Source organism: Eucyclogobius newberryi, unplaced genomic scaffold (assembly GCF_026437365.1).
Source record: "Eucyclogobius newberryi isolate DKJ021-1_F unplaced genomic scaffold, fEucNew1.0.hap1 SCAF_4, whole genome shotgun sequence".
Taxonomy (NCBI): domain Eukaryota; kingdom Metazoa; phylum Chordata; class Actinopteri; order Gobiiformes; family Gobiidae; genus Eucyclogobius; species Eucyclogobius newberryi.
The window spans coordinates 24901507-24918058 of record NW_027316056.1 but is presented as its reverse complement, the minus strand read 5'-3'; the positions used below and the strand labels follow the sequence as shown (position 1 = coordinate 24918058).

The 16552-nt window shown below is 43.2% G+C and overlaps 2 protein-coding genes across 2 annotated transcripts in view; both read right to left on the bottom strand.

The window, feature by feature from the left end:
• Window positions 1-15269, bottom strand: part of pcdh7a (protocadherin 7a) — a 58671-nt gene extending 43402 nt beyond the window's left edge. The window contains exons 1-3 of the mRNA XM_072463574.1: window positions 13823-15269; window positions 10599-11766; window positions 1544-2326 (exon numbers count right to left, since the gene is read on the bottom strand). Of these exons, the coding sequence (XP_072319675.1) occupies window positions 1544-2326; window positions 10599-11766; window positions 13823-15222 (3351 nt within the window). The 5' untranslated portion in view covers window positions 15223-15269. The remainder of the gene's footprint in view (window positions 1-1543; window positions 2327-10598; window positions 11767-13822) is intronic.
• Window positions 9305-16552, bottom strand: part of LOC140377950 (uncharacterized) — a 294609-nt gene continuing 287361 nt past the window's right edge. Inside the window, exon 13 of the transcript XR_011930142.1 lies at window positions 9305-9315. The gene's annotated coding sequence lies outside the window, so the exon portion shown is untranslated. The remainder of the gene's footprint in view (window positions 9316-16552) is intronic.

Genomic DNA, 16552 nt, shown 5'->3' with positions numbered 1-16552 from the left:
TGCCATCTATGTGTTTGTGCAGGCCAGTTTGAGCAACACTATGTGACTTTTACTTTATGTCTGCCTTTCTGTCTGCTCGCCTTGTCTTCAACCCTAACAGATAAAAGTGTAGTGCATGTCATAACTCTTAATGTTATATTGAGAAATAAATCAACCATATTCCAGTTACTTTTAGCAATAACCGTACTTTTAACGTTTTTACTTCAATATTTTAAAATAGTTTAAAGCCCATTTATGAATTGTAAACATTAGACTGTGTTGGATGATATAGAAATTTCGTGTCACAATTATTGTGGCCAAAATAATAGCGATTAATTAACAGACCCAAATATTATGAAGTTCCATTACAGAATGGTTCTTTGTGAAAACAAAAATGACCTAGAAGCCCAATTAAAGAAAATGTACCACAAACAAATATTGTCTAATTGCGATAAACAATAGTAATGTTTACTGTCCCATCCCATCATGAGAGAGACTTGTTTTGTTCCAGTTGGTACTTCAATCGAGGCTGTAGTGTAGAGTGATGTATGGCCTATGGGTGAGCTTCAGAGATATAAAATGATAGTAATTAGTTTCAAAGCGTTAGGAAGAGGCAGTTCATACAATTACGAGTTCATTTATCACAAACCGACACATGATTTGAAGATAGTGTTGCTCTAAGCGGGTGACAATCTCTGTGCTTGGCAACAGGATTCTGGGTTTACAACAAAACAAACATCAAAGTTTGAGCATTCATTAAACATACAAAATTGAGAATCCCCATATATGTTAAATACGAAAGGGAAAACAGCTTGACTAGAGAAACAGGCACAGAAAATGACCATTTTCACAGTTGGAGGTGATGACTCGCCCACTCGGTTTGTGTCCTCAGTGCAACACACCTCCTCAGGGGATTTTACTCACACAGAGACTCCCTAAAAAGGATTCAGGCAGTACATACATTCACATATTGTTCAACTTGGGCAGGGGGTGAGTCACGTCCAGTGTATTAGATCCTGCTTAACAGAGGCCTCATGTCTGCCAGCAGGAGCAGTAGCCAGAGTATGACACGGACTCACACGCAGCTAAGGCCATGTGACAGCTCCTTTGTAAAGATAAAATGTATGTTGGGATGTTAGCAACGGGGAGTGTGCTATGGTATGTCAGCAGATGTGTGAATATAAAAGAGGAACTGCAGTGGGAGGGCAGAGAGCAGACGGGAACCTGTCAAAGGAATTAAGTAGAGGATGGTTGGAATTAGAGTTGTGTGTGCAGAAGTACTAGCTGCAACACTGTAAAATAATGTTAACTACTCAAGCATTCTGCTGTTTTTAAAGGTTTTGTGATGCGTATTCGTGCAGATACACAGGTCACTCTCGTTGTCATTCACTGGAGGAAGTTTAGGTGCTTGTTTTGGGAGATTGTATTTTCTGGACTGAGGATTGAACTGGTGGTAGCCAAGAACACCAGCCATTTTACCGCTATTCAACACCAAAAATGTTTCATTTAGTTTCAGAAAACAAAGCACCAGCAGTGAAAATGAGAAAGCTCATGGAAGTCTTACCTGTTTGCTGTACTTGTTCCCAGTCTGGCAGCCGTACTCGGAGCACTGGTCGGACCCCAGGGACATTGCATCTGCATTGCCACTGCCTCCACTGCTGCTGCTGCTGGAGCCAGCGCTGCCCACACAGCCCCCACTGCCCACAAAAGTGTTGGAGGGAGGCAGCTCCTGGACGGCCTGGTGTTTCTTGCCCTCGGCCGGTGGGGAGTGTGGCTGCAAGTTGACCGCGGGTAGAGGAGAGCTGGATTTGTAGTGCCGGGCCAGGTCTGGACTAGACTGGTGCCTTCTACCTCCACCCATCCGAGGACTGCCAGGGTCCCCATCCATAGCGCAGTACCGGGCCGCCAGGCGCTCACTCGCACTGCTCAGGTCCTCCTCGTCTTCATCATTGGGATGGCGTCGCAGCCCGTTCACAGTGACGATACCACTGTACATGGACCGGTCTGACTTTCCACCGCTTGTTGCTGTACCGCCTCCACTACCATTGCGCTTGTCCCGCCGAGGTTTGCGCCCGCGATCTGATCCCCCACTGCGGGCCCCTTGCGGCTGTGAACCAGGAGGGCTGAAAAAGTCCTCCTCTGGCTCCTTCTTACCGGCCTCATAGCCATTTTTACCCTGCGCTCCACACTGGCGAGCTGTGACAACAAGAAGGATCACCAGGATGACCGCTGCGGCCCCTGCCAGGACGCCAATAGCTACACTAAGCCTTTGCTTTCCTAATGCACGTTCGCTGTCTGGGTCCCCTGCAATGTCCAGTGACAGAGGCGTCATCAAACTCTTGGCCACCTGGGAGGGAGACAGATAGAAAGGGGAGAGCAGAGCAGAAAATGAGTCACTAAAGGATGACACTGTGGGTGTGAGCCACAAAAAGACATCAAACAGCATCTTCAACTTAATTAAAGGCATCAGTGTGTGCTGGCGGGGGTGCTACTCCATTATTCCCCGACTTATAGAGTGTCACTAAATATATAATTGCTCTTGCTTCCCAGTTGCAACATTTCAAGTTGTGCCTGTGATCTCACATCATCCACACCGGTACAGCCAGGCAGCCTAGGATTAAACCTTTTAAAGCTGATTCAAGTGAATAATGGGTAAAAGAAGCCAAACAGTGAGGGAAAAGGAGGAAAAGTCATCAAAACATAGACTCAGTGTTCATATGTAGACAACAACCAGGCAACAGCATTTCCAACCACATCTCCCATTCTGTTTCATCCACGAACAATGTGCGTTTTGTAATCGACAGAGTGGGCGAGCAATTGGTATCACAATTTTTCGCTCTGACACTTAAATGGATAAATCATGACTGGCTCATTTTGAATATGTGAATTCTATGGCATCAATTTTGTGGATCTCGTAGTCTTTCTTTTCCTGTACTTTCTTGTTTGACAATGCAAATCATCTGCCTCCTACTGTGCAGTATTTTGCTAAGGGGAGGTAAGCTACACTTTATTGTCTCTGTGGAGAAACATAAACTTGTTGATTTCGGACACATTTTGTGCTGGTTGAGCTTCTCGACACAACCCTTCTAATTTATCTGTGATTGGAACTGGCAAGAACTGCAACAAGTCACTTTATAGCAATTCTTTGTAGCAGCAAATACATATGCTTTTATTTTGACGCAAAACTAATTGAACCAGTGACTAGCAATGTGTTGAGTCTATAAGTATAGCCAAGGCCTTGCTCACATACAATCTTTGCTGCAAGAAATAATCAATTTGAGCAATATAAAATCCACTATCTTACTTTATTGAATATTATTTAGATATACTGGGAGTCCACTGCGAGGCAAAGAAAGGAAGTGCAGATTAGAACAAGCTGCACTGAAGGATAGGCTCATACATGAATGTAGTCACCTCACATGCTTTAAGTCTGTGCACTAATACAAGGATCATTACTAGGAGATGTGCTTGAAGTCTAAGCAGGCCCATTACTTACTATGGAAGCACACTGGCAGGAGACAATGAGGCAGCAGTGGTGGTTCATGCTAACCCTAATACAGGCCCGGTCATGCATCTGAATATAGTTAATCAATATAGAGAAACCATGTGGGGCGTTTCATTATACAAGAGCTTGCGTGTGATATATATATACACTTGCTACCTACACAAGCCCACACAAACCAGCAGGCAAGAGCTGTCGGGGAGACATCTCATTCACCGACTCTGACCCCCGCATCTCACGGTCCACGCGACAATTCTTTTAACCTGTCAAAACTAGCTATTATACAGTCACGTAATCCCTGCTGCTGCACTGTGTAATAGGCTTCGGGAATGAATAGGTAAGAGATACAAAGTCAAGGTTAAAAAAAGAAAGACTTCAATTTTCTTTTCCCAGGGATCGAGTCAGAAACACAGCAGAATTGGTTATGTACAGAACTAGGGGCTTTAGCTCGGCATATTGCATTATCCCAGGCTAGGAGTAGTGCTGTGTAAGGCTTCATTGTTTTATTGTTATCCATCACGGGGAGAATTTTTATTGTTTTTAAGTGACTGGTTGTGTATTCTGTTATGGTTGTTTCATATATTGTTTTATAGCGGGGACAGACCTCTCTCTGCCTGACTCTGCTCTTCCAGTCAGCCTCATTGTTCTTGCTCGCCTGCAGTATTCTGCTTTCCATTCTCATTCTGCAAGGCATCTTTGTATCTTAGCACATCCTTGCCCTGTCTGCTGTATTGCGTGTGTAAAAAGGCACAGAGAAAGAGTGGAAAGTCCACAGAGCTTCTATTCATTCGAGATGGAAAGTGGCGTATGAGCAACTTTTGCAGGCACGAGATATAGAGTGCTCAGTCTATGTATAGAACGGTTCATATATGGAATAGAAAACCCATATATCAATGTACGCGTCCCAAAACTCCCAAAGGGATCTTCAATGCAGCAGCTTTAGCTATGTCCCGGGTTTCGCTTCACACCACCACATATCTGTTCTCTTCTCTAAGGATTTGGTTATCCACATGTCACTGCACAAGCCGATGCTTAGAGCACGGATGGAAAATTTCCCAAGACCACAATATTGACCTGATCTTTACAGGCCCTAAATCTTGCCTAACCCGTTTAATACTCTTGTACTTGTAGCTGGAATGAGAATAGAAACAAATGGATTAAAGTTGGAAAGAATTCAAATACAAAAAGATATATTGCTTGATATATTTTGAGTATCTCAATAATGATAGTCAGGCGATAGTGTGTAATTTCAAAAGAATGTGTTAAAATATCCTTAAATGTATTGGTAGTTGAGGTTTGATTAGTAGACAAATGTGAATTGTCTGTAAAATGTATAACAAATTGCAGAAATATTTATTTTTGTAGCATTTAAAATATATATAAATTATGTTTTCAATATTAAAATTTTGCATATCTTCAAAATAGTTTTCAAAATATTATTTACATTTCGATATATTATTAATATTGAAAAATAAATACCTCAAGAACCATCAAGAACACTTGGATACCTGGATGGAAAGCGTAAATGTGTAAAGTGTGTCTGGACTGGGATTTTAGTTTTTATTCATTTTGGAATCGATCATGTAAATATTGGTTGGAAAACATTAACCAGACAGAAATACATTTAGAAATATATCATGCTCCCATTGTAATTATGATTAATTTTCTTACAGAATAGAAATGTCACAAGCAAATCACAACTATTTTTCATCATAAATCAATCTGAGAATCACAGTTCTTGGCACTGCTCAAGACATTACTTATCTCAAAATCTGATCATTTCAATATTACCAGCACGCACTTTAATATAAAAGGCGTTACAAATAATAATAAACAAGTCAAAAATCCTGCACTTTCAACAGCTTCCTCCTTATGCTCAAAGGCTTCAGCGTCACATTGTCATTACAGCAATTAACCGACATGTGGTTCACGCAGTACTGGCGGAATGAAAGAGCCCGAGTCATTTTCCAGTGCTGTGCTGCAGAGGTAGCAGCAGTTTCCCTTCCCTAATTACGTCTGGCACCCATCCACGACTCAGTTTGACTTCATTATGAGATGGAGGTATTCTCTCCTCAATGATTTCAACTAAATTACTACACCAAGTTCCCCCTGACAATCAAAATCCACAGAGCACCGAATCAAAGATCGTTTTCATATCAGTGTGGGCTGCAATACTGTGGGTAGAGTCTGTGTCGCTAGTGGAATCGCTGTATGCAGTTATTGTACTATGTCAACACGAGTTTTGCTTTCTTTCTGATTGCTAGAAAGTGGTACACATATTATTTCTAGCAGCTTTCGATGCTTTTTTAACAAACATTTTTCCAACGCTTAATTGTGTTCTAGCAGAAAGTTTTATAGTCTGGCAATAATTGTTCTCAAGAGTTGCCAAAGTGAAAAATGTACAAATCTATTCGTCTTTCACACCAACTAACTTCCTGCGCACTTTCACAACACTCCTAAGTCTCTTTTATGCTGTATTATTAATCTTAATGTTATTTCTGTTTGGAAATCCAACCCTATCCTTTTACCTATTTATTCACACTTTCCTCCTGAAACTACTCGATGTAAGATAATTACATGTACATGGTAATAAAACATGCAAAGTGTAAAGAACTTTCATAAAAATACAAACAGTCTTATCAAGCGCTTAATAATAACTCAATTCAAATGATAATTGAATCGATCAGTGGTTAGTACAAAGACTATACTAGTGTGTTGAAAGTACGTACAAGATGCAACAACACAAACCGCAAAACAATTTATCGCTTTAAAGATGAATTACAGGAATGATGAAAAAAATAAAGTAAATAAACCTATACAGTCCTTAGCAGAATGCAAGCTTTGTCATTCTAGTTGCCACGAAACCATAAAAAACATAAAAAAACTGCCAACCCATTTGGAAAGTACATTCAGTACATCCTGTTCCAACCTTAATGCTAAAGTAACTTTTCCTTCATCTGCTTCGAAAAAAGTGAACAGCCTCATTTATAAAGAGGAACAAGGTGAAAGCATTTTATCCACCCAAGCTCTGTTTGCGAATGCCACAGTGTTTCTGATGCTATTTGTGACTTATATGTGACCTTTTCCTTTGCTTTTAGGAGGCACACGGGGCTCACTCCTAATGTCTCGTTTCATTAACAAACAGAGACCGGGAGACCTTTGCTTGTAGCGACGATGTGCGACATGGCTGCAGCAGCTTTCCACGAGGAGCATTACAAACCACAGAGCGCAAAACAAACACTCCAACCACAAGGCCGCGGAGACAGATTACAACTCAGCAGTCATTTAAGAATCAACTGTCTGCATTTCCAGACTTAAACATGCCACGTGACCTGGGTTTGATTCATTAGAAGGAGCTGGACGACTTATGCTGGGGAAGAATTTCTGGGATGTCTTTAATTGACTTTGTTTGTGGGGGTTTAGATGCAAATTTAGATGGGTTTATAACAACTTCTTAAGACGTCGGTGTAATCCCTCATTCGTCCAGGAGTGTTTGTAGAAAAAGATTCAGTTGTAGTCATTTGGACTCAGTTTAGAAAAAACAAGACGTTTCGACTCTCATCCAAGAGTCATTGTCAATAAGCGAATAACTAACCACAGAATAGAATAAATATCTGAGTTCCCAGCCTAAATTCGCTTATTGACAATGACTCTTGGATGAGAGTCTTGTTTTTTCTAAACTCTCAACTGAATCTTTTTCTACAACTTCTTAAGACATTCAAGTTGCAAATGGATGAATACTGAAAAGACCGAGTACATTTATCGACATACATAAAGGACTCGTATTATGCAAAATCGACTTTTAGAAGCTTTTAACCATATTTTAATTGTTATTATTAAACCTCTCAACGTTGTATTGGAAGTGATTCATGCATATTTAAGTCATCTTTATTTGTATTGATTAAGTGGTAACTTTATCATAATTTTTTGAGTATGTGCTCTTCATTTCAATAATATCTCTCTTGTATAATTTCAATATTATACAAGAGACTGAGTTTGGCGATCTGAATTCCAGCCATGCAAATAAACGGACAATGTCTAGGCTTAACTTGAATCAGCCCTGACAAGAATTACAGAAAACTAATGATTATTGACCTATGCCAGGACATTGTTTCTACTATATTTGTTTTACACACCCAAAAATAATACAATATGACCACATTTCCACATAACATAGCAACTTTGAAAACTTGAAGACAACAATTCATCTTACGTCCTACTGTCTATTTTAACATCATTTAGACTTAAAACACGCACCTAATTTCTTCCACTAATTTAGCCCTCTACCAGATCAAATCTTTAAATAAATGTATACTTTAGTTGAGCCCGTATTATAGGGATAAAAGTGGGGCCAGGTCCGTCTCTGTTGGTGGCTCAGTACCACACAACACACACCTAATGCTTGGAGCCCTGAGTTAAATGAACCAGAAAAATAACCACTTCAGTAAAGTTAAGTTATTTTAAACACAGCCATTATACAAATGCACAAGAGCACATGGGCAGGGAAAAAAATCATCCAAGGCGCTACAGCATTGTGCAGCCTTCAAAGAAAGAAACAAAGTTTTTTGTAAAAACATAGATGCAATTACTTCTCCGGTAAATGGGGAGAAAATTATAACACAGCGCCGGGGGAAATGGTGCACTTTTCTTATTCTATTGCCAAAATGATCATCCTACGAGTTCACTTTAACAGCTGTAATCAGTTGTCATTATTGTCTTGCATTTTGTGCCGTTGGTGTGGCCATTATTTGAATAGCTCAAAGGCCGTATCATCACCGCAATTACTGGTTATCATTACCAGCTCCGCAGAACAATACGAGACTGCAGGTATCAAACACTTTCTGTTATTCATTAAATGTGTCTCATTCCTGTCAGGGTGTTTTCATTTGAAAAAAACAAATGTACTTGGCTGTGTAAGTTAAATAATATGAACAAATGTTTTACCTACAAATGTTTTACCTGTGTGTGGTGTGATGGCATGCTGACTATGTGAACATATCAAGCTGCCACTGGTCAGTGCAATTCATCAAATTGTGTATTTTTACATTAAAACATTGAATTTACACATTTCTCTTCTGGAGTCTGTGTATTGTTCAGAAAACAATTATTCAATTGCTGAATTTGTGAACAAGCATTTCAATAATTGATTAGTTGTGATTATTGGTTAACTTATTTCAGCTCATAATTAGGCCCGAGCGCCACAAGCTGGCGAGAGGCCTATTAATCTCGTAAGGCCGTGCGAAGCACGGCTGCGAAAGTGCGCACATAGTGCGCACGAAATCGAGCGCGAAGCGCTCGCCCACTTCCAAACACTCACTAACGCACTCCTTCACTCATGCACGCCCCGTGCATACTAATTAGTAGTAGGAAAATGGAACATTACCGTTGTAAACGGGCGAAGCCCGTGCAAAAGTGCGCACTAAACGAGCACTTTACATTGAGATGACGACCGCTTCGCGGTCGTCATCCCCATATGAAGCACTCATTTGCGCTAAGTACCTCACGAATACGTTCCCCATCTCTTGCATGTTCCGTGCATATAAGCATGTAATGCAAAAAATGAACATTATTACTGTATAGAGGGCCAAAAACACAAAGTGGGCGGAGCCCACTCAAAATTAACGAAAGTACCCGTCAGTGACCAGGGACCCACACCATGAGGTAGGAAAGCGCGAGCGCTTTCCGAAAATGTATAGTTTATGATATTTGGAAAATGGGAAACATTGTTTTCGTATCGGAATATTATTCTTTCTTTCTTTCTTTCTTCTTCTCGGGACCAACCCCCCTATTTTTCACCCAGTGAACATTGACGAAAAGTCACAAAAATTTGAACACTTCTAAAAATCGTGCCTCTCTACATTCTGGCTATTTCCCTTTTCTAAAATAAAAAAAATTGGCGCGTCAGCGCCCCCAAATGTACCAAAAATGCATTGAGAGATGGGAAATGACCCAAAAAAAATCTGATCGTAGAATCATGAAATTTGGCGCAGAGGTAGATGGTGACAAGAGAAGTAAAAAATATTATTACGGCAACGCCGTCCGCCCAACCAAATGTCGGCCATATTGCCTCAAAAATGGCTAAACATGACTTCGGAGTTTTTCCAAACGTCGTACTTTTACGAACTCCTCCCAGGGCGTTGGCCCTAAAAAGCTGAAATTTGGTGAAAATGCTACTGAGGAGTGGGACATCAAAAGTTATCCAAATTACATTGATACCTGTCACGGTCTCTGTGCGGCGAAGCCGCAAACTGTAGCAAGAATTTCAGAAATCTCCCAAATTTAACATTTCTGCCGTTTGCGCAGATAAAGTCCGAATTGCGTCAAATTAGAATCAGTTGTTAAACTCTTTGCCCTAAACCTACTTGAAGTGAAATAAATTAATTTGGAGCCACAGCGCCCCCTACAGATTTTATATGGAGGTTAAATATTTAGTTTTGCGAAATTATATGAAATTTGACACACAACTCAATTTTGGCATCCCCATCAAAAAAGTCAACGAGACCCATGTCATAATTGTTATGGCTTTGCCGTAACGATGACCGAAACCTTCCATGTTATTCCAATGGGGAAATCGCCAGAACATGTTTACACTTTAGACTTTCACAAACTCCTCTTAGGGCGTTAGACATATTAACCTGAAATTTGGTGAGACTCATCTTCAGGGGTGGACCATCAAAAGTTATCCACATTTTTATTCAAAGAGTCACGGTGTCTGTGCGGCAAAGCCGCACATTTTGCCAAGAATTCAAAATAAAATTGCTTTTTGATGGTAAAACAAAGGGGAGAAGATGTGACAGCGTCACAGATTCAGCAGTAGGCGTAATAAAAGGACAATTGGGGCGCGTTAGCGCCCCCTCCTCTTGCGGCGTGGCGGCGGCGTAGCGAGGGCCGATCATTGCCGCTTGCGGCTATATTTTGTTTTATTTCAACATATTGAGACATTATAGGCTATATTGTTCTTAATATATTATATATTGCTGCCTAATAAATTAAAGTAACAGTATTTATTGAAAGGCTGTTATCTCCATAGCATGTGCATGATGGACGGAGATTTGCTCTTTAAGTAAAAAGAAACACACTAAGTTGATATATTGACATTGATAATGAGAGTCTTTACCTGTACATCTACTAGAGTAGCATTGGCAAGCGTCTCGTTGATGAACACATGGACCAGGGCAGTGGCGCAGAGCGAGGGGATCCCGCTGTCGTTAACCCGGACCACCAGCCTGTGCAGCCCTCTGTGGCGGCGTTCCAGAGGCTCGGCCAGGGTGATGACTCCATTGGTGTGGCCAATCTCAAACAGCCTGAAAGGGTTTCCCCCGACCAGGGCATAGCGGAGGTCAGCGTTTGGGCCCGTGTCTGAGTCTACGGCGGTCACCGTTCTGACGATGGTTCGCGCGCTGCTGGCAGGCGGGAGGAGGGTGTAGGACTCGTTGGCTGGCGATGTGACAGAAGGTGCGTTGTCGTTCTCATCGGTCACGAATAAGGACACGGTGGCAGTGGCGGTCCGACGTGGCTCCCCTCCGTCTACAGCCCTGACCCTGAAGGTGTAAGTGGCAAGTTTCTCGCGATCAAACGAATTGGATGAAAAGATGGTCCCGGTGTTGTTCTCGATGGAAAACACTTCTTGCCGTTCCTTATCCTCTCCGTCTCCATTCTCTCCTAACGTCTGCTCATCCTCATCCATCTCCACAAACAGACTAAGTTCAGCATTTTCACCCTCGTCCGCATCTGTGACTGTCACCATGCCAACGGGGCTGTTTGCGAGAAGATTCTCCTTGACGTAGAAGGTGAAAATCTCTTGGACAAACTTGGGAGCGTTGTCGTTGCGGTCAGTCACCAGGACTACGACCGTGGCCGACCCTTGCAGAGGAGGTGTTCCCTTGTCTTTCGCGATCACTCGAAGTTCGTATCGCTCCCGTTGTTCCCGGTCGAGGATTCCGGTTGCGCGGATGTCTCCGTTGTCAGGATCTATGTAAAAGGGCCCATTTCCGGCAGGGTCAAGAGAGTAAGCGATCTCTGCATTCTTGCCGCTGTCCGCATCAGAAGCTACGACGGTAATCACCCTCTCGCCAGGTGAGTTGTTCTCAGCGAAGTGGACCTCTACGACACTTTGGGCGAATGTCGGGGCGTGATCGTTAATATCAACCACTCGCACCGTTAATGAGCTATTGCTGGACAGACTTGGGCTTCCAGAATCAACTGCTACTATTGTAACGCTGTACTCTTTGGTGGCCTCATAATCCAGTAAGGCAGAAGTGTGTAAGAAGTACTTTTTCTTGTTTCTGAAAAACAAAATGCAATCACAATTGAAAGTCATTCTCTTCAGAAGATCACTCAACCATGTGCTGTTAGAATTTAAATAGACCAAACATCCATCTCACTGTGCAGACATAAAAGTTATATAGAACTTTTTAATTTGACTTATTTATCCATCTGTGGCATTTGCAATCTACTCCCACAAAAGACAAGTTATTACTTATTTTTATTTGTGGTGCTCTATAAATAAAGTTTTACTTACTTACTTATTAAAAAGTATAAAAGCGTTCTCTAATAAAGACTCTAGTTTACAGAATGCAGGGTTATTATTCTGAATACAAAGCAGTCTGGTCAATATTTGTTTAAACTAAAGTGCTCCTTTTTCTCTGAAATCTATATGAAGCGAACATTCTTGAAAATATATTAGCCAAGTAAATACAGATACAAGAGCAATATATATATATATATATATATATATATATATATATATATATATGTATATAAATAGATATAGATACATACACACATAACACATCTACTTAGGTCAAATTATTGAAGTATCAGTTGAAAAATTTACTTTTAGAGTAGAAAAGTAAAAGTATTTTATACAAAAATAGAGAGAATGTAGTGATCTTGATAAAGAACAGGAATGATTTTTGTTCAAAGGAAGCAGCATAATTAACTTAATGGATCTATAATTTTTAGTTATATAATTTACTTTTGTACGTTGTTACTTTGCACCTCTGGCAATGTTTAATAGCATTGTAGTGAAGTATAAAACCTTTAAACATATATTTATTTGGTTGGTATTGGCTCAGTAGGTGCTACATTGCACAATGAGAGCCCATGAAGGTAGAAAGAGACTACTTGAAATCCACATGTGTCATATGTATATGTGGGATCGACTTTTGAAGTGAAAGCAATTCCTTCAAAAGAAACTACCTTTGTGGATTTTATTGACTATTAATGGGTGCTTAATGGCACACTGAAACCTTCTTTCACAAAGCCATTAGTTAGCGTTTTGCCCCTCAGGTATGACATTCCACACCAAGCTGAGGTGAAATCAGGAATGCTTCATTACTTTCAGATTAGTGGGCCACTATTAACACCTCGCTACATCTGCAGTGAACAGCTACACAGATCAAATTAATGAGAACTATTTACAAGATGTAGTATCTCTGTACATATCACAGTGATGTGTATTTCAAATTAATACATTACTATCCATCAGCCGTTTGAAAGTTCTTAGATACAAAATACGGTAGGCTTAGACTTTTCTTTAAATGCTTAAATACTAACTCATTAAACACATAAACACTCTGCTGACATTTCTCTAGTTTGAGATGTTAAGCCCGCTGGAACCATTTTCCATTTTCTCCCCACAAAACAAAAGTCTAAACCAATTAAACTTCACTAATGCAACATCATTAAGGCAGCTCATTGTTCAGGTGTGCCCCGAGCTATAGTGACGAATCAAATCAGGGCATCTTTCAGGGAGAGGCACATAGCTTTACAATTGAACATGAAGACTCAAACTGCTGCATTTACTTGAGAGAAGAGGCGCCGTTTATCTGTGATCGGAGGAGAGCTTCTTGTGGGTTGGCACAGGCAGGTGGATTAGATTCCGCCCATAAACACAGCACTACAAAGTTTACTCTCCTTTCCAGACTACTGTGTTGTTGTTGTGGTGTTCAATTTCAACGCTAGGCCAAAACAAACCTAAGTTGACTGAAATGGGACTGGCAGGCATGAAAACAACTTTGAGCCACTTTCAAGGATCTTATGAGCCTAGTTGGGGCCATATTTACTTTGTTACTTTTACTTCACAAACTGAGAGCGGTTGAATTAGCTTTTCATGTAATAGTCGTAATATTAGATGTAGTGCAGTAGTTTCATTTGCAACATAAGATTCAGGCCAATTTTATACTACTCGTATTTGCATATTTGCCTGACAATATCGCAACACAAACCAGACCATTTAAGTTTTTTTTACCTTTTACCTTTTCTCCTCTTAGAATACAACTATTTTGGCATCTTTACCCCCATGTGTTGCTATACGATGTGTTGTGCAATAGAGCGCACCTGTCAAAGGCTTCATCAGCGGGCAGCGGTGGGAGGGCAGTCTCTCCAGCTGGCTTTAGGGTGAAAGGTACATCTCCCACCACAGTGCACGTCATGGCGCCGTTCTCCCCCTGGTCTCTGTCTGACACCTGCACCAGCGCTACAGGTGTGTCCACCAGGACGTTCTCTGGGACCAACGCGGCTCCGTCTCGAACAGGGATTCTTCCAATTTTTCTGATTTCCACACTTGGGACATTGTCGTTCTCATCGCGGACAGACAGGACGACAGTGGTGCGGTCAGTGCGTGGGGGCTGACCTCTGTCTCTTGCCGTGACGGTGAACCTCAGCTGGGCCACTTCCTCTCTGTCTATTCTGTGGAGCACACTGAGCCAGCCTGTAGCTTCATCCAAACGGAGCAGGCGGCGTACAGACTCAGTGGCAGCCCCAAACACGTACTCCACCTGGCCGTTCACGCCTATGTCTCGGTCTGCAGCTCTCACCTGGAGGACAGGTGTTCCAGGGGGGGCGTTCTCTGCCATCTCAGCCTCGTATGTAGCGCGCTCGAACTGTGGGCTGTTGTCATTGACATCGGTGATGGAGACCCGCAGCAGAGCCTGAGAGGAGCGGGGTGGATTTCCCCCATCTCTCACGCGGAGGTAAAGTTCATATGAGTCTTTTTGTTCACGGTCCAATGTGCCCTTCACAATGAGCTGTGGTTGCTTCTCACCATCTGGTATATCTGCCACCTGGAGCTCAAAGACAGTGCTTCTGGGTCCAGCAGTATCTCCACTTCTGCCTCTTCTGTCTCCTTCTACACGGGTGCTAGTGGATCCCCCCACTGTGCGCCTGGTGGATGTTGGGACAGCTGCCCCGTCTTGGATGAGCTCATATCGGTCAATGCCATTTTTGCCAAAGTCTCTGTCTGTGGCAGTGGGAAGTAGGTACAGAGTTCCTATTGGCCGATTCTCCTCCACAGAGAGTTGAAGCACAGGTGAGGGAAAGGAAGGGGTGTTGTCATTGATGTCTGTGATGACCACTCTGCCCTCGAAAAGGTCAACCCAGCTCTGGAGAGGCCCAATCACTGACACCTCAAAGTCCAGAAAGCACTCGTTCTCATCAAAGATCATTTGACACTGGGGCAGTTTTTCCCGGTCTATGCGCTTTTGCCCTGTAGTCAGCTCTCCTGTCACATTGTCTATCTTGAAGAATTCAGAACCACTTTCCAGGGCAAACGTCACGTCCCCGCTCCCCGTGCCCGCAGTCAGGCCCAGGTCCGCGGCCACGTTCCCGATCTTGACGTCAGGAGGGCCCTCCTCCGCCACTCGGTACCGGAGAGCTGAGTCTGCAAGCCGTAGCTGAGTCAGCAGCTGCAGCGCCAGCAGCACGAGTCTGCGCGGAGGCACTGCACCAAGCCTCTGCATGGCTCCTCGTGGCTGTAGTACACCCTGTCTGCGCTCGTGCAGGGTCCCGTGTGCAGTGTCCCGTGTGGAGTGTCCCGTGTGGAGTGTCCCGTGTGGAGTGCCCCGTGTGGAGTGCACCTTGCAGCGTGGGCGGAGTGACTTTTATCCGCTCGCGCCGCGGACTTCAGCCGCACTTGTCCGCTGCAGCCGCCTCTCCTCTGCCCAGCACAGTAACTTGTCCTTTACAAAGTTCTACAATAGAAATCCTTTTGTTTTACCACAGCGCTGGTGCAATACATGAATTAAAAAATACATTCCGCTGTGAGAAGAAAGAATTGGAAAGTCATTCGCCAGTCTTTGCTTAATCCACCCCTGCGTCTCCTCTTGTGCTTTTGTCACAGCTGCAGCACTGTCCCGTTGTCGGCTTATCTCTTCATTAAGTCATTTGGAAACTTATTTTTATTCCAGTCACATTTGGGACAGCGGCTTTTTTCACAGTTCGAAACTGCAATGCAGCACCGCAGCACAGAAGAACACTGTGCCGTGCTCTCCGGACAGTAGCGCAACACACACAAAATCCCGTCAATCTGCTGCGTGTGCGAGGCAGAGAGACGCAAAAGTCTGAGGATTTGCGCTCTCTTGTGATCCGCTCTTACCTTCAGATCCGAGAGCGCGTTTCCAACACACCGCAGTGAAGCCGCGTGCCAAGCCAGCGGATTCCTTCACGCAACTTACGCGCGGACTTTCTTCTGCAAGATCCCTTCTCCAAAAGGCACGCGTCTTCTCCCAATATAGTGTCCTCGGCCGCACCGCAGATCCTCCAGCTTCTGCTCTCAGTGTGGCCCTTGCGCAGCGCTCACTCAGGAGACATGTGCCGAGTGTAGATCATGCGTCTGTTTTCCGAAGAGTCCCGCATTCTCCCCCCCTCTCCCTCTCTCTCTCTCTCTCTCTCTCTCTCTCTCTCTCTCTCTCTCTCTCTCTCTCTCTCTCTCTGTCTCTCTGTCTCTGTCTCTCCTCCTCCCCGGGCTTTTTGCCTCTCACCTGCACTGCTCGGGACTGGTGCTGATGCTGCTGCTGCTGCTGCTGCTCTGAGCTCTGTGGAGATGCTGCAGTGTCTCCCTCTTTGACTCGGACTCCACTGCAACACTCGCCTTCTTGGTGCGTGACTCGCGAGAAAGGCAGGCGCGCTCATAACGTCAGCGTGTGTGTGTGTGTGTGTGTGTGTGTGTGCGTGTGCGTGTGCCATACATACATACCCCTTGTCCTGTCATACAGTGAGATTAAATGGCTCTGTGTCCCGGGCCGCTGACAGCTCCTGGTGGGAGAATATCTTTGTTCACAATACAATGGA